The sequence below is a fragment of the Pelodiscus sinensis genome, chromosome 1, assembly GCF_052426305.1.
Source record: "Pelodiscus sinensis isolate ZL-2025 chromosome 1, ASM5242630v1, whole genome shotgun sequence".
Taxonomy (NCBI): Eukaryota; Metazoa; Chordata; order Testudines; family Trionychidae; genus Pelodiscus; species Pelodiscus sinensis.
In genome coordinates this window covers 156,273,209-156,299,364 of record NC_143052.1, presented here as the reverse complement: position 1 = coordinate 156,299,364, position 26,156 = coordinate 156,273,209, and the positions used below count along the sequence as shown (strand labels likewise).

At 42.5% G+C, this 26,156-nt stretch overlaps 1 protein-coding gene across 40 annotated transcripts in view; it reads left to right on the top strand.

Moving 5' to 3' along the window:
* ABI3BP (ABI family member 3 binding protein) overlaps window positions 1-26,156 on the top strand; it is a 320,664-nt gene that overhangs the window by 26,143 nt on the left and 268,365 nt on the right. For 38 of the 40 annotated variants that reach the window (XM_075907515.2, XM_075907462.2, XM_075907414.2 and 35 more), the window contains exon 1: window positions 15,621-15,808. The exons of the other annotated variants lie outside the window; for them this stretch is intronic. In XM_075907515.2, coding sequence (XP_075763630.2) covers window positions 15,730-15,808 — 79 coding nt within the window. In that variant the 5' untranslated portion in view covers window positions 15,621-15,729. Of the gene's footprint in view, window positions 1-15,620; window positions 15,809-26,156 lie in introns of those variants that run through there. 40 annotated transcript variants of the gene reach the window in all.

The window sequence follows — 26,156 nt, the reverse complement described above, 5'->3', positions numbered from 1 at the left end:
AGCACCTTAGGTTAGCATCTATACAGAAATTCTGTTATTTTGAAATAAATTAAAATAACGGACAGCTTATTTTGACTTCTGTAAACCTCATTCCACGAAGAATAACACTTATTCCGAAATAGCAGCAATGGCATGTCCATTCTACTGCTATTCTGAAATAGCTATTTTGAAATAGCTCCTCCCCAGGGCCATTCAAAGTAATTACTCCTCAGTTCCGCCTGGGGCTTTAAATCAAGGTAGCACATCTGTATTAGGGAAGCCTGCGTCAGATAATTTTGAGGCTTCTCTGTAGTGTAGATAGGCTATTTAGAAATAAGGTATTGTGGAGTATTTCTTCCAGAATAGCTTATTTTGAAATAGATGTGTAGTTTAGACGTACCCTTAGAGACTAACCAGAGATTACAGATGGTATTGTGAGCTTTCATGAAAACAACCCACTTCTTTGATCCAAAGAAGTGGGTTGTGCCCACAAAAGTTCACGATACCATCTATAATCTCTGGTTAGTCACTAAGGGTGTTATCTAGACTACAGGGTTTTTTCGAAAAAAGTGGCCTTTTTTTGAAGAAACTTCACCTGCATCTAGACAGCAGTGGCGTTCTTTTGAAAGTAAATAGAAAGAATGTGGCAGTTTTTTCGATCGCGGTAAACCTCATTTTATAAGCAATAATGCTTTTTTTTCAAAAGTGCTCTTTCGAAAAAAGGCGTTATTGAATGCTAACTGCTTTTTCGAAAGAGAGTGTCTGGACTTTCAAAAAAGCGGCTCGCTTTTTCAAAAAATCTGCTTGCAGTCTAGATGCTCTTTTTCGAAACAGGCTTTTTCGAAAGATTCTTTTGAAAAAGCCTCTTTCGAAAGATGCTTGTAGTCTAGACATAGCCTAAGGTGCTACAGGACCATTTGCTGATTTAAAAAAAAAAATTAGTTACAGTTTAACACGGCTACCCCTCTGAGTTATTTTAAGGTAGCAGTACTTATGAAAGTGTATTCTGAGTGCTGAAGACAGAGAGCCCCAACCTGCAAAAATTAGATTCACATTTCAAACATGGCAAAATTAGAGGAATTTTATTCCAGGATCATGAATTGTTCTAATATACTGTAACAGACTCAGGCTAGAGGAGAGTAGTCCATTTGGATTCCAGGAGGTGAGCAGTTATTAGCCCACCCACATCTAAAGGTCCTCCCCCAAGCCTTTGGGAGGATCCACAGAGCCCAGAACACCAAATGATTACTGGAGACAAATAAAGAGAAAACAGGGATGGGTGTGGAAGTGATAGGGTGAAAACGAGGGATCCGGATGGGGACACTGAGCATCCCTGAGCAACCCCAGAGAGCACTCACTGCCGCTCGAAGGTCTCAAGAGAGCCAGCAGATGCCACCCAGTGGAACTCTGCCTAGATGTATGAATGGATGCATGAGCGGAAATAGGTTTCACAGTCTGCAGGTCCTCGAGGAGAGTAGTGGAGAGGAAATATATTAGCCCCAGGTTAAATTGTCCTCGGTTCCCAGGATAGAATAACAGTGCCGATCCAGAACTGGAAGGAACCTGATAGAATCAGAGCAATTGATTAAAACACCTGTAACGAATTAAGAGATGTCTAGACTCAAGGGAGACATACTCATTAGAACACCTGGAGGTGAATTAAGAACCAGTTGAATTGGTTTAAAAAGACTTCCCTTTCATTTGCTCAATGTGTGGGGAAGGAGCTGATGAATGAGAGCGTCTAGAAGAAGAAAGTATATGCAGATTCCAGGAGGAAGAATTTCCAGTAAGGAAGGTGCTGTGAGATTTACAGGATCTTTCGAGAAAACCTGCCGTTTTTGAAAGAACCATGTCTAGACTGCGGTTTTATTTTCGAAATGGCGCTTTTTTGAAAAAGCGCCATTATGCATTTATGCAAATGAAGTGAGGGATCTCAGTTCTGTACCTTGTATGGGGGAGACCAGGAGATCTGGCCCACCAAGACAGGATGGTGAGAAGCTCCAAAGAACAAGATGGCAAGCATGAGTGGTTTTGTCAGCACACAGGGAAGCAGCCCCCAACTGGTCTTCTGTGACTGTACCCCATCACACAGAATTTAATCAATTGAAGAGTATTCTCAAAAATGTTTTATGGTTGTTTGGGACAGTGTAAATGTTCTGGCCTACTGGAGTTGGCCATGCAATACACCCACATATAACAGAAATATGATTTGGAAGCTAAATATAGGGAAATCCAGGCTCATATAATGCACAACAGTATATTCAGGAATATGGCCCTAGTTTGTTCCCAGGGCTCAGACCTCAAAACCGCTCTGATGCCTTCCCAATCTGTGCAGCTCTGGAAGTCATTACTTCTACAAAGAATAATTTATTTCTAGCTTGCTAGAGGTGGTATTAGTTGGTTCAGAGTCTGGTAAAATGGGCAAAGCTTGTGACTGAGTGAATCAAAATCTTTAAATGGCTTTACATTGACTTTTGTTGTAAACTTTCAGATGAGAATGGGAAAATCAAATATCTAATTTATTGTAAGCTTTGGCAGAATTTTCCTTCCTCCTGTGTTGTGAAGTGTACATACTCTGCAATGGTTGCCCACTTGCCTGTTGCCCTCCTTCTCAGAAGTGATTGTGTTTCATTGATATATTACTTGCTAGTAAAGCATTTTGGAGTCTTGAGATCAAAGGGCTGTAAATGTAAGGGTTTGGTATTAATTGTCACATCTTTAATAAACATTGGATTTTACATGTAAGAACATGATTATATCTTTTATGTATACCATCTGAAACATTAGACTTTCATCCTTTCTCTCTAATGGTGAACAGATGGGTATGCAAGTTTTATGTGTTCTCAACCCTGAGAATTGAGATATTAATATAGTATATAAATCACCAGAATATGTGTGCTCATTCCTCTGGTGCTGATAGCCTAGGAATTGTAGGTAAATACTCAGATTGCTTAGAGAATTATCTCCAGAAAAATATTGCTAATCTTGGCAAATATGAATTTTATTAACTTGAGATTGAAATGCGCCTTGAAATACATGGATTAGTTGTTTGTGGAATTAAAGTGGAAGAATGACTTGCATTACTTTATATATCACAGTAATAGTTCTATGCCTATTGTATGAGACAGGTGGTTTTTTTTTTTTCCTTTTCAAAATGTAATTAAGCCACACTGCCAGCAAACAGTTTTTACTTTGACTCACAGTATTAGACTCTGTGTCGGAGAAGGCAAAGTAGAGGAACACCATGCAACAATGTGGCTAAAAGGGTATATAATGTGGCATTGTATCCCCATTCACAGCTGCCACTGAGCAGCCACAGTGAGAACCAGCCAATGGAAATTTTATTGGCAGAATGATTCCAGCAGAAATAGAAAGGAGCCAAGAGAAAAGATGCTGTTGCTTTCCAACCAAATTTCTGCCATCAATCAGCATAGCTGGAAGTAAGCAGGTCTTCCCAAGAGTTTTTGGTTCCCTCTCCACCTCAAACACCTCTCACCAGAAAGAATGGTTTTCTTGATTTCAAAAATAAGGTTTGCTTGAGTAAAGATTAATTAAAAATTGAGTAGAGACTTCAAAATTTGGCCTAGTTACAAGGATCTAGTAATGTCCAGATCATTTTGTGCAAGTTTGTCCTTCCTATGTACTTCATGAAGAACAACACAAATGCTGACATTGCAAGATAAACATTCTATCCCTTCATTTATAACAAAAAAATATACACAGGGAAATTCCAAAATGTACATCCATATCTGGCTATATTCCAGACTGCATTTCCAGGTCCATCCCATTCTAGCAGCTCTCAGGTTTTGCAAATGCTACAAGCCCTTGCAAACTTGCACTTTTGGCCATATATGTATTGATTTCATGGTTTCTTCAAGACATTCAAATTCTAAAGAGGTTCAAGACACCCAGCGCTGACACTATTCATCCTATTTCACAAAGCAGGAGTCTGCTTTATATATAAAACTGGAAGCTGACATTACTGGCTACTTTTCTACATAAACCAAGGATTGAACAGACTTGAGCACTGAACTCTTTTCTAGAGATAATGCCGTCCATCTTGAGTGAAACATAATGGCAGACAGTAAGGAGAAGCTTGCTTTACTATTTGTGGTAATGTTCCAGTCCTTTGGTAAAATGGAGTCTCTAGACCTGTTAACCTGGCATGATTTTTGAGTATTAGATTTACAATAGACATGACATGATCTTCAAAGAAATATCACCAAATACTTAAAGATTCTTGGGTGAAAGTAGGGATGTGAATGGGTACCAGGAGATGTTTACCGGGTAATGATTGATCAGCGCCTGGAAGCATCCCCAATGCTGGGGCTAGAAGCTGCCAGTGGCGGCAGCCCAGTCCCCGCATGAGGCTGGAAGCAGGAATCCCACAGGCTGGGAGATGCTCCAGCTGTGCTGGAGCCATCCCCTGCCCGGGATCCTGCTTAGTCGGTTAACCAGTTATATATTAGGTTAACTCTAGATGAAAGGTACTTCAAAATACAAACTATGTATTATCTTTTATTTAATTACTAGATTATCTAGATTCACTGCACATGTAATATTAAACAAAATACTTTTGCTCTGCAGATAACATCATGCTTTGCCCTGAATGTATACATTCTGGAGCTTTTGTGCACAATTATTTGATAAGACCAGTTTTAGTGCAGAGATTGGGATATTGGACATTTAATTTTTATAAGTTACTTTTGCACTTGTTAATTTTAATGAAATCCTTTTGTTTTGCCTCAAGCAAACTTTGTATGAACTATTATTTTAAGCACATGCATAGTGTAAAACATTTGTGTTTGTCCCTCGAGTAAAGAGACGATGGTAATTAAAACTGAAAGTCATGAGCTGTTACAGTCAAAAATATTTCATCTACTGCATTTTTGGGGGATAGTGTAACTTTTGACTTTTGGACATAATCTTATTCTCATTCAAGTAAAGGGGGCACTTCATATTGTGTTCCAGCTGCTTATATTGTATATACAGTAGTGATTGGTGGCTCTGCTTCAAAATTATTTATAGCATTTTGAACTACTAAAGCCCACTGATCTTGATTCTTCTCCATTATAGCCCATTATCTGAATTCCGTGGAAGATATTTTATAGGCCAAAGTGACTCATAATGGAAGACAACATACATGAATTACTTCTCTCTTGTCCCTGTGCACATTCATCATATCTTGTCATCGTGGCCAAGGAAATAATTTTCTTTATGGAAGAACCTTAGTTAGGTTAAGACTCACGTCTTTACAGAGAATAAGCACTCTTTATAAAACAAAAAACAACCAACAACAAAACCTGTTTCTTTCCACGTCTGCTGTGAGAGCTCCTCATTGCACTTGATAAATGTGAACAATATGTTTTATTTGTAATTTTACTCCAGCCTCTCTCAGTGCTGTCCCTGGCTGAGTGTCAGAACCTTTGAGTGGGGGACAAAGAATGTTTGTGGTTTAACCCTGCACCTGCTATCCCTAGACGGTGCCAGATTACATTTTGTGCAGTACCACTAACTTCAGTGAGGCATCATGAAATGTATGTCAGCTTTGAATTTTACTATACAATGTCTTTATTTAAAGACGCTGAACTGACATCTCTGAAGACTGTTTTTCTGTTTATTCAGCAAATATGTAAGGCACATGCACATTTTTCTACATTGCCCCATCAGCATGCCTCTTTTCTGACACAGAGGATCAGGAGAGAGGAGAGAGCAGTTCAGCCTCCCTTCCCTTCTTCAGTTCTGTCCTTGGTGATTGTGCTTGAGACTGCATATTGAAACAAAAAAATTGCAGTTAGTTGCCATTGTGTGTATGTTTGCTCATTGGAAATTGGACTTGAGATGCGTTCCACATACATCACTGAATAGTTATCAGAGGGCAACTATCTTTAGTCACTATCAACTTGAGTTGCAGTCTTACTTGGTGACTTTGAATGGATCTGTTTCATTAGTAGACTTCTGACCCAACTGGCTCTTTGCCCTCCCCATTTGTCTTCCAAACCTAATCTTAAAGAGATATACTGAATTAATAAGGGTGCATGCAGGAGTCCCAACAGGTATTTAAATATGAAATACGTTGCAACACTGAACATCTAAGTGTGGTTTATGTGTTTTACATAAAGTGACATCTTATGCATCACATGTTTTTAATCTGTGTGTGGCCAAAAACAACGTTTTGTGAAAAAAATGAATTTCTGAGTTGCAGCATGCTCAGAACAAAATGAAAACCAAATGTGTATGTAAAATTTTTGGGAAAATTTTGTTTGTGCAACTTACTGATCTATGCACAAAAACTATTGCAACAGATGTCATTGGTATTAACAGTTCTCCTGCTTGTGATTCTAGGAAGGTTAATAGGTTTTATTTGGCTGACAGTGCAATGTAATCTTGAATGTGCATAATCTTTTGGAATATTAGGGAACAGAAGAGTCTGCACTGACTAAAAATATCTTGAGAATGCCCTCTAGTGTTAAACTAGTTTTGAAAGCTACATTTAGTGAGGGAAAACTGTTGGGTGTTAGGAAATAATAACAATCAAAAGTCAAATAATAAGAGAGTTACAAAAATAAGACACAGAAAAATGTATTACAAATCACTGTTAATACGAAGAAATTGAAAGTTGTGATATTGAACTAGCTGGTTCAGATGAATTAAGCCTCATAAAATTTTTGACTAGGAACTGTTTGGTACTGTGCTTGAATCCAGAGATTGGGCTGCAATGGGAAAGAAAAGGAAAGTAAGCCATTCCTACATAATGAATAGGACCTATGAATATAATTGAAGAAAAGTTTGACTACATTGGTTATGTAGTATGGTATAATATATCACAGAAAATTGTGCAGAAATCTATCACTTGGCAAATATCAGAGGATATGTCTACACAGCAAAGTTATTTCAAAATAACAGCCATTATTTCAAAATAACTACTAGCGCCTACGCAAGCCAACCGCTATTTTGAAATTAATTTGAAATAGCGGAGGGCTTATTTCAAATTTGGTAAACCACATTCCACGAGGAATAGCGCGTATTGTGAAATTGCTATTTCGAAATAATCGCAGTGTAGACTGGGAATGGGGGCTATTTCGAAAGGGGGCTCCCAGCCCTTCCCAGGGTGCCCTGCTGGCCACTCTGGCCCCAACCAGGGAAACTCCTCTCCTCCCCCTCACCCCAGAGCCCTTAAAGGGATAGAGTCTGGCCACAGTGTCTGTGCCAGCTCCAGGCCTGCCAGCCCAGAGCCAGTATTCGCTGCCCCTGACCCAGTGGCCCCAGCATGAGCCAGGCAGCCAGTGCCAGCCAGCCCTCCACCGCTCTTCGGGCCCAGTCCCCGAGCTCCCAGGAGCCTGCCAGTGGCTGAAGAAGGTGAGCGCCTTCCAGATCCAGTGCGGAAATCATGGATCTGATTGAGGTTTGGGGGGAATCCTCCAACATCCATGATCTCTGCACTAGACAGAGGAACGTGGCCGTCTATAGGTGGATGGCTGCCAGCGTGGCCACCAAAGGCCACATCTGAACCCAGGAGCAGGTTTGGATGAAAATTAAGGAGCTGCGGCAGGCCTATGCCAGGGCCACAGGGGGCAACTCCCAACCAGGGACAGACCCAGAGAGCTGCCCCTATTTTGACGCCCTGGACCGCATCCTGGGGGGTGGGATGGTCTGTGCTCCTGAGGTGGTCATCGACCCTGGGGCAGAGGGCCCTGACCAGAGCACGGAGGAGGAGGAGGGCCAGGAGCCTCAGGAGCCTGGTTGGAGTGCGCCGTGCAGCCACGACCCCTGAGCCGTCCCAGCGGATCTGTTGCCAGTGTCATCTGGAGAGGCAACAACATGTAAGTGCCATCACTGTTCCCTTATGCGGGAGAGGGAGACCAGGAACCGCACACATGGGCCTTGCCGACCACGGATCACTCAGCAACCTCTGCACGTGCGAGCATGTGCCATGCCACCCCTGGGCACATGACCCCAGCTGGCTGCCACACAGGGGCCTTGGCCTGTTAGCCACATGCGTGTGTGAAGAGACATGACATGCTCCTGACTCCGGGGTGGGACACAGCAGGACGCCTTCCCTCCACAAGCCCCCTCTACACAGAGGCAGGGGACATCTCCTCCCCTCCCCGCCTCTCCCCCCACACTATATACTGCACTGGGGCATGGATGCAGTCCTGGGGCAGCTCCCACACCCTGCGATAGCAGGACATCCTGAACTTGGCCTCTGTGCAAGCACATCGGCTCTGATGGTGTGGAGAACTGTCGTCCTTGCCTTGCAGAGGGGAACTGGGCTTCACCCACTGTGTCCCCAAGGATAACTGACCACTTCTCTTGTTTCTCCACAGCTGCAGCAGCTGCAAGTGCAGGGCGCATCACACCTCCTGGGACATCATCCCGCACCCGAGGACTCCGCAGCCCCACCCGTGCAGTGGAGAGGTACCAGCAGGAGCACCTGGGGGCACTGCGAGCCCTGCACTGCACCCTCAACTACTGGGTGCAGGAAGATCTGCAGCTCCGGTGGGAGCAGCTTGTCCAGGGCTGTGCCGTCTGCAAGCACCTGTAGACTATGGTGCAGAGTGTGCTGCCTGCTGCCTCTCCAGCCCCTGCTGCCTCCCCAGCTACCGCTCCTCCTCCCACTCCTTCTCCCCCTCCCACTACTTTCTCCCCACCCTCCCTACATGACCAGGGATGCCACGGCTCCCGCACCCACGGTTCTGGGAGACAGTTGGGCTGGCGAGACCCCCAACCCTGAGCTTCTCCTCCCCCTTCCTCCCCTTGCCTCCCCCTGCCAGCTCCCTCCTTCCAGGTTTCCTTCTCCCCTCTCCCACCCTCCTTCGTCCCCTCTCCCACCTTCTTTCCCTAGTCTCACCTCAGTTTTATTCCTCCCCCCAACCCCAGTTTTGTTCAATTAAGAGACTTTGTTGTAATGAACACATGTCTTTTATTGTACAGCAGGAAGGGGGGTTAGGAAGGGGTAAGTGGAAGGATGTGAGGGAGGAATGAGGCACAAGCCCCAGTGGGGCACACCAGGGAGACTGTTACTGCCTGCAGATTGCGCTGCCAGGCTCACAGCAACATATCCAGAAGCACCAGAGTGCCCGGGGCGGCCCCGGTTCCATGCTGCAGAGTGCTGTGGTGTCCTGAGTGAGGGCAACCAGTGCATGTAGAGAAAATATGCTTTGCTGTCCCTCAGTGAGGTAAGCAAGCAAGCAGGGAAACCTGAGAACTGGCTGTCCGGGGAGGGGGGAGGGTCCCTTTAAGCACAGGCCTCAGATAGCCTCAGGCAGCAGCCACACAAGGTAACTCCTGACCTGATGCCCTGCCAGAACCAGTTCTGGCTGGCCTTAAATGCGATTCAGCATCCAATCAGTGTGGACGTGCTATTTCGAAATAGCAAAATACTATTTTGAATTGCATTTTGTGTCTCGACATGTTATTTTGAAATAATGCTGTAGTGTAGACATACCCAGAGTTATCAATCATTAGAGATCCATCATTGAAGTGTGGTGTTGCTGCTGCTATAAACTAAAGACAGGCATCCCTTCTTCTTTGCAACATAAAACCCCCTCATTATTACCTGCCATGTTGCAATCTACCATCAAACATAAAGCAGAAGTGTTGTATCCTTTCTTTGTGTGGCAATAAATGCCAGACATCATATCTGAAGTTGCTTCTGTAGACTCAATGCTTTGTACTCTATGCTCCTTGCTCCTGCCTATTCCTCAATTCTGTATAATCACTAAATCAGCTAAGTTTGCTGAAAGTCAATAAGCAGTTTGATGGAAAGAGTTCTGGAGAGGATGTGTGCTTGGAAGGAGTTCTGCAGTACAGACCCTGAAGGAACTTATGAGGAGTGACTTTGTCATTCTCCTTCAACTAATTATCTGAAATACCAGGAGGAAACCAGCCTTCATCTCAGGCACTGGTCACCCCTATAACAATGTTCAGGACTTATTATACATGTTCAAGATAATTGCATGCCTTATCAGCTTGACCCTTAAGAGCTGAATGAAAAGTGGTTTGTTTGTCACTGTAATGATTCAGCAGTGAAGGAGAAGCCTGCAGAGACTGAGCCCTCCAACAAAATATACACAGTATTTTGGGAACTTCAAAAATCATTTCAGTGCAATCCCATATTGCTGTACCATGGAATGGTATGAGCATGCTGCTAATTAGTGCTCTTCAAAAGGAAATGTCTCTCACTCAGCATGTAGTCAGCCTATGGAATGCACTGTAGCGGAAGTTCATTGAATAAAGTGGTAGATGTGGATGAAAAAATGTTATAGCAATAGCAGATTATTAGCTATATATACTTTTTGCCAACAAAATACTTCCACCCCCTATGAGCAGCTTTGCATTGTCTTCAGGAGAGCATGCCTGCTGACAAAGAGCTGTTCACACTGCGATTTACCATAGCAAACCTTTTGTTAGGTGTGGGGGGGAGGGGAAAGGAGGCTTTATTAAGCGCCTATGAATGACAAAAGTTTTGTTTTCAAGAGCCAGTGTAGATGAAGACTTAAAAATAAGTAAAGGGGGAGAGGAGAATTATGAAAAGCTCACAGAAGGAGTGGATTAAGGGGTTGGTTTTTTTTAGTACTACATCTGATTCAGTGCTTTTTTGGCATTTCTCTTTTCCTGAAGGCTTTCAGAAGATCCTGTGACAGATTTACAAGAAAGATAAGTAGTCCAATAACTGAGTCACTCACAAGAGAAAGATGATTATAATTAACATTTATATAGTGCATTTTATCCCAACAGTTCCCAAGGCTCTGTACAAACAGACATAGCACCACTGAAGTGCAGCCATCTTGGGGGAGACAGCAGAAGCCAATTGGTATACTGCCTTCTTAAGGGAAGAAAAATTCTAGCAAAGAAATGGGAAGAAAGCCCTACTCTTAGAAAATATCAAGAGATTGTCAACATTGACACAGAAAAGACAGAATCTCATTTTATATATCCATTTACAACCCCCCCTTCCTGCCTCAAACATTATGAAACAACTGTACATAAGTACGTAATTATGTGGGTTAGGCCTCAACTGGAGTATTGTGTCCAGTTCTGGAAAGACGTGGTGCAATATGTGGCACAATTAGAGAAGGTCCAGAGAAGAGCAACAAAAATGATTAAAGGTCTAGATCATAGGTCTAGACCTATGGCGCAAGACTGAAAGAATTGAGTTTGTTTAGTCTGGAAAAAGAAGACTGAGAGGGGACATAACAGCTTTCACATACTTAAAAGGCTGTTACAAAGAAGAGGAAGAGAAAAATTATTTTCCTTAATCTTCGATGATAGGACAAGAAGCGATGGGCTTAAATTGCGGCAAGGGAGGCTTAGTTTGGACACTAGGAAAAACTTTCTAACTGTCAGGGTGGTTAAACACTGGAATAAATTGCCAAGGGAGGTTGTGGAATCTCCATCACTGGAGATTTTTAAAAGCTGGTTAGACAGACATCTGCCAGGGATGATCTAGATGAGGGATCGGCAACTTTTCTGAAGTGGCGTGCCAAGGTTTAACCCTCCTTCCCTGGTCCACGCTCTCCTGAGCAGCGGGGGAGGAGCGGCTCTCTCCACTACGTGCCCCGCTTGGTCTCCTGCCATGGGCTCCTCTCTGGTTTTTCTTGTGGGGAGGGGAGGAGCAGTGCGCATGCACTTCCCCACAAGCTGGATCTGGCAAAGAGCCTTGGGGCTTCCCCTCCACCCCCGCAGGAAGCTGGCGCAGGCTCCAATCTTGCGGGGCGACGAAATGCTGGATCACCAGCATGGGTTCCCTGTTGTGTGTGTGGAGGGGGAAGAATGAGGGGAATCTGTTCATTGCGCATGCCACTGAAAATAATCTTGCGTGCCACTTATGGCGCGCATGCTGTATGTTGCCAACCCCTGATCTAGATGGTGCTTGGCCCTACCATGAATGAAGGGGACTGGACATGACCTCTTAAGGTCTATTTTAGTTGTAGACTTCTATAATTCTATATCGAATTACTCCCTTTTATCTAACTCAGAATAATGAAGAGCTGAGTCAGCTGCTAGAATATGGTTTGCTGGAATATTGAAGGATGATGGATAAATTAGTTTAGATCAGGGGTGGTCCCTTGCTCTGGCACTGACTCTGGGGCTGCAGCTACAGGTGCCAGTTTTCCAAAGCTCAACTCCTGGCTCCACCTTCTCCTCCAAGAATATTGCACTCTCATTCCTTCCCTCCCCCACAGAGCCTCCTGAGTGCCATGAAAAGAGCTGATTGCAGTGGGCAGGAGGCGCGGGGAAGGAAGAGGAGGCAGTAATCAATGGGGCTGATGGTGGGCAAAAAATACTAGAGACAGGAAAGGAGGCACCTGAAGGGAACTGACAAATTACTATAGCTCTTTGGCAATGTCTGTTGGTACACTGCGGCTCCTTTTCAGGCTAAGGTTGGCCATACCTGGTTTAGATAATATGAAAACCATCTTGAACTTTAGCCTAACTCTCAACAATAATCTTTATGTACATTTAAAAAAGTTTAATGCTTCCCAGATTGCCCATTACTTATGTAAGTAAGTGAACTTTTAAGTACTTAATTGTCAACTCCGTCTAGGGCTTTAGACTGGGAGTTAGGGGATCTTCAGTTAACTCATAATATGAGTTTGACTTTTCTCATGTGGAATACTTATCCTACCTTTTTAATGCACTGTCTAATGGTATCCGAATGCCAAATCTTACCTTAACCTTCTTGCTTCTCGTATGTTAGTAAGATGAAGCATGTAGTTTGTGGAGTTGAAAGCAAATCTAAGGCACTTTAGTTTCATTATTGTTCCACATGAATTGATAGATAGTCCAGTTCTTTTATTTCTGTGAATTGAATCGTGCTGATTCTGCTGAAATATATAGCCATAGAGATACATGTTGTCTGCAGAACACAGAGCTGCATGTTTAACTTCCCATCACTGCTGTAAACAGTGGCCAATAACATGTACAGATTTGTGTGAAAGAAAGGGAAAGGCAGAGGGTGTTTTGGTGACAAAAATGTTTCCTGCAAAAGGAAGATACAAAATCATACAAAGTATATGCTAAATGGGTAATGTTTACCGCTTCTGGTTAACCAGTAACTGGCGGGGACTTAAGCAGCTCTCCACCTTCCCCAGGCAAGGGACTGCTCCAGCCCCACAGGGGGCCTGCAATAGTCTGCAGAGAGCTCAGATACCCCAAAGAGCAGATTTGTCCACGGGGAGTCTGGGCCCATTGCAGACAGTAGCTGCTCAGGCAGGGACTAGGAACCGGGAGCATGTAGCTCCCCAGCTCCATGGGATAGGGGGCTGCTCGTGCTTGGCTGGAGTGGTTCCCAATCCAGATCCTGCATTAGTCGGTTATCCAGTTTAACATTAGTTAAACCTAATGCTTCAACTAACTGATTTTACTGTTTAAGCTAACTGATTAACTGGGATTTTACATCCCTAGAATGGACAGCTTAGACACACAGGACCGTATCAGAGGAACTGTAGTATGTCAGAGAAAACCTAAGTGAGTGTATCTTTTTACCTTGTGATCCACAGCATGTATGTTATACCTACTTGGCCTCCTTTTAGACACTTGCATGTAGTTACTAAACTGTAACAGCATCTATTATAAGCACTTCTACAGAAGACAAGGAGGAAATGAAACAGGAGCCAGCTAATCAGAGTGACTAGCTGCAGGAATGATCAGAGGGAGAAGGCAGTATGGCCAAGAAGAAGTCCAGATAGCTGAGCAGCAGGTACAAAAGAGAAGGGAACCAAGTGATGGAGAAATGTGCAGGGATTGAGGAGTAGGGGAAGAGGAGTTGGCAGCAGAGAAGCATGTGAGGAGCAGAAGATTAAATGAAGAGCAAGAATATAATTATTTTTTCTGTGAAAGGATAAAACACATTGCATTAGATAATTACAGTATATAATGTTTTAATATTGGTTTTCCTTATAATAAATCACTACAATTGGCCAGTGGAGTGTCATGAGTGTGAAAAGGAGGACAGACTGCAAGGCAAATTGATGCTGTCTACCCCTGTTTCTGCAGCATTATAGAGAGCACATTGCAAAATTTAATATTAGTAGTAGCTTCCCTTAAGATACTAACCATCACCTAAAAGGCCTTTGGTCCCCTTTTATAACAGTTTAAATTAGAATGTGTTTCAGAGAGGATTTTCCCATAATTATATATTTAGATTTAAAAAAGTAAAAGGCAAGATACTGCTGAGCATCCGGTTCTGTTTTCTCTGCTTACAGTGCATTACTACAACTAAAGATCTGGATTGAAGTTTCAAGAATTCTCTGCTATTAACAATACGGTTTTCCCCCTTTCATGTTTAATCCCTCAAAACAACATTTGTATACTTTATTCCAGTAATCAGATGAGCGGCTGCATATAGGAGTGGTATCAGTGCTGCTCTTTTGTGGATTATTTTACCAACCGGTGTTGAGAAATGCCCAGTCCACAACTCTGAAGCCAACGTGTATCACCGTTGTGTCTCACCCACATTTCATCTGCTGCAGGCATCTGTTCTTAATGTTCATACTTCTTCTGAAAGATGCTCCAGCCTCCAGGATCTGAATTTTCCCGAAGTGCACAGTGTGAGAGTGTTTGCATCCAGGTATTTTAGTTTGGCTCTATCTGTAATAGTAACTTCCAGTTTGCTACTTTATCTGAACTGTAGTGTGATGGGACTGAGGAAAGAGTTCCTCATGTCAGGTTAAAAACGAATGGACCTCACTAGGCTTTAAAGTAAACATCCAGATTAGGAAATCATTTATGGGATGCTAAAGTAGCCTCCAGGGAGAAATTGAGAATTTTAATTTCCTTTTGTTTGACCTTAGGGCCTTTTTTGTTAGATTCCTCGTTTCTGAAATCTCCTTTTTGAAATCCTCCCTCAGCCCTCACCCCTACCCCCTATCCAATTTGTTAACGATTAGAGCAAATTCTGCTCTTATTTATACCTGTTTAAAACTGTAATAAATCCACTGATTTCCATGGAGTTAACTTCTGATTTTCACTGGCATAAATTATAGCAGAATTTGGCCTTTACCTACTGTTTTATCTCCTCTCCCACAGGAATTTAGCTTCCTCTTAGCTTCAGCTTTGCAGCTTGCTTGTAACTCTCAAGCTTGCATTAAAGCAAAAATGTAAAATGTTTTTATAGCGGACAAAGTAAAATAAACAAATGGGCAGTGGCATTTAGTCTTACAGACAGATCCTTTATAAATACTGGATGTCAAATTCTGCTCAATTAAGTCCATATTTATTCGGATCAAAAGTGACAGCAGGATCTGTCCCAAAATCATGCTAAATTATTAAAGATCTTAAGGTCAAAAATGTTGAAATCCATAAGATAATATAATTTTCTGGATAATGTAGAACTTTAATTTTACATTTGCAGTTCCACCTTTTTGGACAAAGCAGTGTAATAATATGTCTCCCAGTCTAGCTTTCCAGGGCAGTTTTAATGGAATTTTGACATCTGTGTGATTTCTTTGCCTGAAATATAAGTGATTACATGTTGATCTATTGTATGCCTGAGAGGCTGAAAGAACCTATAACAAAAACCAGAAGTCTATTGCAGTTGGAGTCTGATAATATCATTTTAATGCTAATTTTCCTTTTCCGGTAGGAGGGTGTGATGTCATCTTCTCCCCTCCCACTGTAAACTAAGCTGCTGTCAAAGTTTGCTGCTTCTGCCACTGAAAGAACAGTTCACTTAACTGCAGCTGCAGTACCTTGTTCTGTGCTACCCATCAGCATCATTCACGGTGCAAGTTTGGGTTTATAACCATGATATCAAGACTGGTCTTTCTTCTTTTCTGTGGACATATTGCACTAAACCTGGGAAATGCTCAGAAATTGCCAAGAGGCAAGTAGCTATGAAAACTTTGTGTTTTTTTGGAAAATGTCTGTTTTTGCAATACAAATTTGCTTTCAGAATGTAAGGAAGGATTAAAGACATCTGAAAGATAAATGTAAGAGAAGAGCAGCCTGCAGGGCAAAATCCAGGTACAAGAGAGAGTTGTGTAAAACCCTTAAACTAAACTGAAGCAAAGACATGAACATATCCATTGTAGCTTGTGAATCCAGTAAGAATTGCCTTGCAACAAGGAGAACTAATTCTAGTGCTTGTATGATGGTTTAGATAATATTGTGTAAGTTTGTGGTAAGATCGTCAAGGAAATGGGGTTGAGTGTACCCCAAGTTGTTGGCAGGGGATTTCATTCCTGTTTTGGAATAAATGTTCTATGCTTTTCAATTATATCCATCCTTATTAGTGTTGTACTTCACCTCTACAGTATGCATTCTTTCAAGAGAAAAATGGGATTTAATAAGAGACTGTATTTCAAAACTATGCACTCCACATGAAAAAAAAACCCAGGTCATGTGAATATTTGTTTAAATATTCCCTCTGCTGGAGTTTAGAAGTAATCTTGCAAAATTGGAAGAGACCCTTTCTTTTCCCTTGTTAATTAGATTTGTGTAATATTGGCATTTGTGAGTATTTTATTGCTGCAAGAAGAAAGATGATGTGTGAGATTAAAATACCATTTCTAAATCTAGATTATGAAGTACTTTTTAGCATCTTGGCACTAAAGCAGCACTTCACTTTACTAGTTCATGTGCTGCATGTACAGCCCTCCGCTTTGTAGAAATGCCTATATAAGTCCAGTCTGTGCTTTGTAGTTACATTTTATATCTGCAGACTGCTGCACTCAGCATCGTTTGCAGAAGAAGTTGTACCTCTTTTATAATTTAGTTGTTTAGAGCCATGTTGTGCCACAAAGTGGCGTCCTTGAGGATATTCTGGAGTATGACATACCTTAGATGGGGGAGTAAAAAGGGTGTTCAGAGGAGAGAAAGACTCAATGCTTATCCCAAAATAAAGACATCTTATTAGTTTTCTGATTAGAAGTTTCCTCTGAAAATGTCTTGCTTTTTGGAGCCCTCAAACACCCTGGAATTCAAGAGAGATTTTTGCAAGTGTGTTTCTACAGAATAATAGTGAAGCAACAAATGGATTGTGTTTTCTCCTTGCTGATATAAAAGTACAGCTAGCTACAAATAGATTTTTAAGCCATTAGTTCCTGAACATACATGCACACACAGAATCCACCCCTTCTGTGTAAGTTGACACTAGAACTTTTGTATCCTTACAATAGTAAAAAATAATTACCCTCAGCAGACATAGTGTGTTAGCATACCAAGGCTAAACAGTATTTACAAGTATGTACTGTCTGCTTTTGGAGGATGGAGATTTTCCAATATCCACATTATGCAGACAGTATTATTTAACTTTCTGCTCATTTTGATAGGATGATAACCATGATAGTGTTTAAAGTTCTGGCAAAACTCAGAGTCATTTTTCTTGCTACACTCATAGGATGTAATCTCTGGACTTGTAATAAAGTAAAAGACACAGTTGCACTTGTCATTCGCATTGAAGCTGCAGGTGGAAATGCCAGGTTCATGTTGTTTAACTGGCTTTTGAAAGGGTTCCCCTTTGCAAATGTACATCAGTTTCTGACCCTTGCAGTTATCTTTTCAGAGGATTATTTTTGTTGTATTGGACACATTGTACATTGGTTCCTGGGTTGTTTTCTCTGGGGATACAAAGAGAGATATTTGTTACATAGTTCTGGTCAAGCAGAAATGCTATTTGTTTCCATAAATGAGCAGTCTGATTATTAGATTTTAAGCTCTTATAAAGTAACAGAAGTGTGGAAGAATTCTCTTTCTTTATTAGGGTGATTCACTCTGTCTCGTAACAACAATCCATGATGTTCAAATGAAAACTTTCTCCTGTGTTGTTCAGTCAGTCACAAAGAGCGCACTTATGTGACACTCCAGAGATGCTCCTACTGTAGAGTATAGTAGAATCAGTTTCATATTACCTGAGAGATGCTCCAAACAAATTCATTATCTCATAATGGGGTAGATTCACAGTATAAATCTTTTAATCCCAATTTTTGAGTCTACTCTCCATGAGATGAAATATACTGATCCCTGGCCTCATGCAGTGGGATTTCCTTTCAGTGGTCCAAGAAGGAAAGACAATCTTGCCTCTTGCAGCTGCAGGGAAGGCAGCCAACAAAACCTTTGGATGTCAGTGGTTTGCAGAGCCATGGAAAGACTGTCATGTTCAAATATGCCTTTTGTAAAGTTGGATCACATCATAGCTCCTTCTTCAAGGATGCTTATGTGCTGCTACCCCATTGGCATGTGTCAGACTAAAATGATGAGAAGTGTCTGAGACTGCCAGACATTTTGCCATTCTGGAGTTGTCCTGCTAACAAACACTCACTTTAAGTATTTCATCTCCAAAAGTTAGTGCAGTGTTGGAGGAATGCCTTGAAAACCTACATAATTACATACAAAAACAGGACATCAAAAGAACTTCAAGTTTGTAGAGTCAAGAACTCAAAAGTAAAGAAATACCAGGGGAAAAGTTGTCACAAGTTGTCACATTAATTCTGCCTTTGTGCGCACATGCACTAGAACAGTGACTCTCAACCTTTCCAGACTCCTGTATCCCTTCCAGAAGTCTGATTTATCTTGTTTTCCCCAAAAGTTTCACCTCACTTAAAAAATACTAGCTTGCAAAATCAGACATAATAATAATTAAAAAATGGCATTGCATACTATTACTTGAAAAATGCTTATTTTCATTGTTACTAAATAATTTTAAAATAAATTAATTTGAATATAAATGTATTATCCTTACATTTCAGCGTACATTTCAGTTTAAAGAACAGTATAAAGAAGTCATTGTATGCAATTTAGTTTGTACTTCACTACTGCTTTTTATGTAGTCGGTTGTACAATTGGGCAAATATATAGTGGAGTTAATGTAAGGGATGTTAGCAAGTAGTCAGTTACTCAGATTGAGTGGAATACTCAACTACTCACTTTCTTTCCCAGCTCTTGCTGCCTCTCAGAGGAAGCAGGGGGGGGTGGGGGGGACAGGAGCCTGTGCAGGGGGCAGGGGAGAAGGAGGAGAGGGGAAGCTGCTGCAAAGCAGCCTCTGCCTGCGGTGGGCCAAGGCTTGCAATGGGTAGAGACTGCTCCAGAAGCAGCTGCTGTATGCAGGGGTCCCAGTGGGGAACTCAGCCTTTTTTAGACAGGGCTGCTGCCGTCAAGCAGCCCCTGTTCACAGCAGCTGGGGCTGGCTGTGGTCAGGGACTGCTTTGGCCCTGGGCAGTCCTGGCCGTCATGAATAGTGGCTGCTGGACTCAGCCCAAGCCAAGACCAAACAGTCCCATCTTGTGTTGGTCTGGGACGCTGCGCCTCTGCTTTTTAAATGTAGTAAGAACTCTTACTACATTTAAAATGCAGAGCAGGTGGCTCCCGGAGCTGGCGTGAGGAAAGACTGCTCGGTCCTGGCTCCAGCTAGCCCCGAGAGCTACCCCCACTTCAGCTCTTCAGAGTGGCCCCTTATTGACTAATTGTGTTGATAAAATTGTACTGACTACAGGCAGTCCCCGGGTTACGTACAAGATAGGGACTGTAGGTTTGTTCTTAAGTTGAATCTGTATGTAAGTCGGAACTGGCGTCCAGATTCAGCCGCTGCTGAAACTGATCAGTTTCAACAGCGGCTGAATCTGGATGCCAGTTCTGACTTACATACAGATTCAACTTAAGAACCCCAGGCATCCCCAAGTCAGCTGCTGCTAAAACTGATCAGCGGCTGATTCCAGGAAGCCCGGGGCAGGGGCTTCTTGTAGTCAGCCACTGGTCAGTTTCAGCAGCGAATGACTTGGGGACGCCTGGGGCAGAGCAGCTGGGGTGCTGCTGGGTTGGTCCAGTAGCACCGCCGCTCCTCGGCGCTACTGGACCAACCCAGAAGCACTCAAGCTGCTCTGCCCCAGGCGTCCTGATTCAGCCGCTGCTGAAACTGACCAGCAGTGGCTGAATCAGGACGCCTGGGGCAGAGCAGCTGGGGTGCTGCCGGGTTGGTCCAGTAGCGCCCAGAGTGGCGCTACGGGACCAACCGGCAGCGCCCCAGCTGCTGTACCACAGGTGTCCGGAGCAAAGCCGAGGAGCACGGGGGCAGCGGGACAGCCCAGACGCGTCTGGGCTGTCCGCTGCTCGCTTGTCCTGCCGCTTTGCTCCCTGTCCTCCTGGTCTGCAGACCAGGGAGACGGGGAGCAAAGCAGAGCAAAGCCGCGGAGCCCGAGGGCAGCGGACAGCCCAGACGTGTCTGGGCTGTCCGCTGCCCGCGTGCTCCGCCCCTTTGCTTCCTCTCCCTGATCTGCTGGAGACCAGGGAGAGGGCCCCGTTCGTAACTGCGGATCCGACATAAGTCGGATCCGCGTAACTCAGGGACTGCCAGTACATGATAAGCCAGATAACCACGGTTTAACATCCTTGATTAACATACACCTGGAAGACCTGTAAATACACATGTGGGAATGCGTACCACTACTTGTGAACCACTGCGTTATAATTCAGTCTTGCCCCAAATCACCTAAGAGCTCTGACAAGGCTGGGTAACTGCAAAATTCCCTATGATCGTTTCTGCAAAAGTTAGGATTACAACCCAACTTTCCCAATCCAGTGTCTTGAATAGATTAGAACATCTTTTCTCTTAAAATTCTTCATCACATTCACAGTCCATCTTGTTCAAATAATATTTGATTAAATATCCCCGATTTACTATTTTATCTTGTGAGCAATTTGAATTGAAACATGATTTTCTGCTGTACAATTAAGTCAAATTTAGAAGTTCACTATGAATTTACATTTCCCTTCTTGTGCAAATATTCTGCTGTGGAGACGTCTCATCATGTTATACTTCCTTGCAACACCATTATGTCTCATAATGGATGTAGAGGTGTGGTTTGGGAAAATCTAGCTAAATAGATGAGAAAAGAGGAATGTCTTCACATCAGGGAAGGCTACCAAATTAAAATTAATTAAGGAAATTTTAAAACTTACATTCCTATATATGACAGAAATGTTTCTCTCTTCTATGGATAATGACTAGAATGCAAAAGATGACAAAGCACTGAAAAATTGCTTCATAAACAGAGTCAAGTGAATCCGAGCAACATGAAAAATTTATGCTGATGCATCAGACAAGTTAAGAGACAGGAGACAAAGTTTCGGGGGCACACTCCACAAGATTGTATCTCCTTCAGAACACATTTATTTGTCTCCTATTCTCTTAAGATGCAATCCATATGCATTAGAAATAATTCGCTTTATAGCAGTTCCAAAGTGTTGTTTAAAAGTATTGTTTTAGCTTTCTGGGTGGACTTTCTGTGAACAGCACAGATGTGCATAGAAATAAAATCTCTTGAGCACCTTAGATGCTGTGTTTAACAAACAATGCCAACAGTCTGTTGGCTTGCAGACTGCAAAGGAAGGCAGTCTGGTTAGAATCTGAAACTCTTTAGTCAGAGAAATTCAGGTCAGCCTTTCCTTATCCTTTTACTTTCCCAGATGACTGGCTAGTTTACAGTAAAGACAAAACTGGCATTCAATGACCATCATACTTATTCTTTTTCCTTCTTCTATTTCCTATAATTTCACTTTCTCTGGCTGTTTCCATTTATCTTCCTATGTTTCTTTTAAATTAGAGATGAAAGGAATTGAAGATTACTCAGTTTTATAAACTAAAATGACCTTACGGTTGCATTACACCAGAGCAACACAAAATTTGCTTTGGGTTTCTGAGCTTCCGGCTGCAGGGTATACATCTGCATTCCTGATGCTTTAATTGTAATCACTTCTGGCCTGTTTCACCTTCCTTGCTAGTGCCATGTACAGAAGAACAGGGTAACAGATAGACTTAATACTCACTTACTCAGAAGGTTCACAGACTTATTGAGGGCACCTGGATTGGTAAGTTTCTATGCATGTTCCTGTCTGCAGAGGGAGCTAATAGGGAAAGTATAGTGGTACTGCAATAGAAAAGGGTATGCAGATGTTACGCTTAAAAACATGGCAGTTACCTCAAATAACCTCAGTGTTTGCAATGTTGGAAATATTTGTTGTAACTGATGAAGACTATTCTGGGTATATTAAGGGCATATACTGAAGTAACCTTATTTATTTTTACAAGGCAGCTTTTGGAGAGTGATCAGTGTATTTACTGAACCTTTCCCAACTTCTTACAGTCAACTTTTAAAAAGTGCATGAGGTTAGTTTTACCCACTCTAAATTTGTTGGCCATGTTATGTTTTGTAATACTTGTTCCTAACCAGAGATGAATCCTTAGAATGTATTTCTTTAATTGTGTCAAACAGTTAAGAACAATGAACATTTATTATGGTGTATTCAGTCGTTGTTGAAACAGAATTGCCAAATGTTAGTCTCAAAACTTTCATTGGGCTTCCCCTAACAGCATTCTTTTGATAGCTGCAGGATTAAAGGCCAGAAATTATAATGGAGAAAAATATCCTCCTGAAATGTATTTATTTGAACAAATAATGAAAATACCATATCCAAGTACTGCAATAATCTTAACCAAATGGGTTAATTTCCCATATATTACGTAAGTACTTTCAAGAGGCTGCTTTTAAAAACAGATTCTTTAAGCATCAAAACCCATTCAGAGGCAGTTCAAATTAGTCACTTTTTAACGTGTTAAATAAACTTGTATGAAATAGTTTCCCTATGTTAATGCTACAGAAATGGCACTATTGTTTGTTCTGGAAGAAATCCCAGTAGGATCCTTTATTCCAAAAAAAAAAAAAGTATAAATAAATTGCTAAGAATTTGGGCCAGCCTGGGGCCCACTGTGGACATCAGCTGCTTAATGGCAGCAGCCTCTGCTCGCTGGGGATCCGCGCTCCCCATGGACAGAGGCTGCTCCACATTGTGTAGAGCAGCCTGTCCGTGGAGAATTTGGAACCCCCACAAACCGGGCCTGCTGCTACCCTGCACTGTTGCCTCAGAATCAGAGGCAGAAGCTCAGGGTGGCAGGTAGCTGGTCTGTGAGGGAAGCTGGTTTTTAAACTGGTTCCCCATCTCTGATAGGGAGGCAAGCGCAGGATGACAGGGTCTCCCCAAGAGTGGGGCTGGCAGCCATTGCGCTCCCATTGGCTGTTGTCCCCACCCCCGGGACTATCAAATAGTCATGTAACTGATAATATTTTATGTGGTTACACGACTATTCAATTACACGATATCTAACATCCCTAATTCCCATCCAGAAACATGATGTGGTCTTCTGTTCACACGTTCATGGTGCCATTGCACCATTACTAAGCAGGTCAGAGATGACACTGTGTTCAGCAGAAGTGTATTGCTATCTGTATATCTGTGAACTCCTACCTACCTCTGTTGGTACTGCTTTGGAATCACCTAATATGAAATGGACATGAGCCAGCACTCAAAGAAGAAAAGACAGATAACTTTTTCTGTAACTGGTGTTATTCAAGATGCATTCCTCGTGTCTATTCCATGTTCCACCCTCCTTCCCCACTGTTGGAGTTTCCAGCAAGAAGGAACTGAGGCTTTGGGGAGCTAGCCAGTGCCCCTTATTCCACAATTACCGGTACATGTTGTGAACACACACACACACCTAATGTGGAATGGACATAAGCAGTACATCTTGAAAAATACTAGTTTCAGGAAAAAGTAACTGTCTTCTTTTTGCAGTGTCCTTAAACCTATTCAAGAGAAGCATATGTCTGAAAAATAAAGCAAGAAATTGTAACATTCTCCCATCACTGCCCTAATTCAGAAATTATAACATTGCCTTGCGAGTCTGTAAATGGCAACAATTTAAAAAAACATTTTCTGTATGAGTTCACACAATATTTTGGGAACTACTCCAAGTGTAAAGGTTTGGCAATGGATTTGGGGAATACAGGGTTTTTTGTTTTGTTTGTTTTTAAACTTGCTTAAGGAAAAATCTTCTCTGTCCAGTTCTCTTCAGAGTAATATATTTATTATTCATACAATTTTTCCTTTCTATGATATTGAGCATGGAAATTGTTTGGATAACAGATAATTGTGGTTAGGTACGGTTTGTTTGTTTTTTAAAGAAAACCTCCAAGAAAGCTATACCTATTTGAAGCAATTGAATGTGTTCTGGCAGGATTGATTCACTCCTTACTGAAATTCAAGTCTAAACAAGGAAAAAAGATACATTTAGACGCCATACAGATAAACAAGATGTGAACATGCAGAAAAATACTTCACATCAAATCTTTGTTTTTTATTAATCAGTTTAGTTCTTCTTTGAGTGATTACATATATACATTGAACTCTTAGGGCAGGTCTACTGTATGCGGTTAAGTCAATTAAGATACATAATTCCAGCTACATGAATAACACCATGCTGAGTCACTGGGAGAAACCCTTTCTTCATCTTACCTTACTCATCTCATTTCAGTGGAGTACAAGAGTCAAGGGGAGAATGATCTGCAGTTGATTTAGTGGGTCCCACTAGACCCACTAAGTCAACCATTGGGGATTGTTCACCACAGCCTTGATCTACCAGTAATGGAGACAGGACCTCAGTGTCTGTGTGCCCAGTGCATGGCCATTGAAAACTTTTTCCTCTCAGTAGTACTCATTGGATGGTTCAAGCATCCTCTGCTGCTGCATGCCATAAAGGAGAGAGCTTCTCCCTAGCCCCTCTCAGTTCATTCTTACTGCTTATGATGGTTGATAGAATCATAGTTCATTGTCAGAAGAGGTTTCAGTAAAAACAACCAGGAGTCTGATGACAACTTAAAAACTAACAAATGTTCTAGGGATGTAATAGTGTATCTGTTTAACAGATAAGCAAAAGCTTATTGGTTAAGCTATAAATCCCCCCGGCCAGTAAATTTGTTAGCAGGTTGGTCAGCAGCCTACCCTTGCTGCAGCTCTGCATTTAAAGTGTTTTAGGAGCCGGGTTGGCTGGCCGCCTGGCTCAGTCCTGGTTTGCATTAGATCTGGGATCTACCCCTACTGCAGCTCTGCATTCCAAGTGTATTAGGAACCAGGCGGGCAGGTAGCCCGTCTCAATTCTGGCTCCAGCCGGGTCCAGAAGCTCAGATTCCTACCCCTGGACAGGGACTGCTGCCACCCCGCATCAGAGGCTGCAGCGCTAGGTGACAGGCAGCCAGTCCATGAGGGGAGCTGGTTTTTAAACTGACTCTCCTCCTTCAACAGCTCTCGCCTGGCACCTCACACTGCTGCCTCTGATACAGAGGCAGAAGCACAGAGTTGTAGGGGGGCTCCTCAGGTGTGGGGTTAGAGTGCACAGGCTGCTGGCCCCACTCCTGGGGACTATAGAATAGTCAAGTAACCAGAAAGAATGAACCAATATTTAACATCCCTAAGGTATTAGAGCTTATGCTTTCGTGAGATACAGATCACTTCTTCAGATCTCATGAAAGCTCATGCCCTAATAAATTTGTTAGTCTTTAAGGTACCACCTGATTCCTTGATGTTATTACCAGAACAGTTTTCTCTCAGCTTTGTATATGATTCTTACTACTCTTACTAGTATAGTTATTATGGTTAAGTTCTAGTTGTAATTAAATAAAAGCTTTTTGAATTTATTTTCCCTGTATCTCGGGGTTCTGGTGCTGAGACATCTGTCATTGGACTTTAAGCCAAGAGTACTTCTTGCTCCAAGCCTATGTTGTAAGTGACCCACAAAGTAGTTGTTCAAAGTGCCTGGATGAAGCACTAGTGAAAGACTAGTGCCAGATTTGCTGGAAATTCAAGCCTAGAAAAAAGAGAGAGAGAAGCAAGGTGGAAATTCCTGCCAGTGGAGGAGGCACACAGGCCATCATTGGAGCGGTCCTGGCTTGCTTCGGTGCTGCAGCTTCAGTGAGAAGCATGCCTTGAGTATTATCAGACTCCTGACACCAGTCTCCCTCGCCCGTGCTGAGGAACCATTAGAAGACCCCTAAAGAGACTCTGGCCATAGGAAGATCTGTCTTCCAAATCTGATGAGAGGTGAGAAGGAGTTGAGTGCATGTGAAATATCAGTACTCCGTCGTCTCTGGTATTGAAAAGGGGAACCATTGAGCCTAGTGCTAGAAGTGGAACTATCAACTTAATCAGCATCACAAGTAGCTATGATCTCAGTGCCAACTACCCCAGAGGAGTTTGCACTAGCAAGGAATTTGCCTTGTCTCTCAGTGCCAGTGTGTCTGTCCGTGCAGGAATTTGATTTCCCAGAATCGTTGCCCTGTCTGACGCCAGCTCCAGCAGTACAACAGTACCACAGTTGACTACTTCCCAAACAGTCTGCCATCCATACG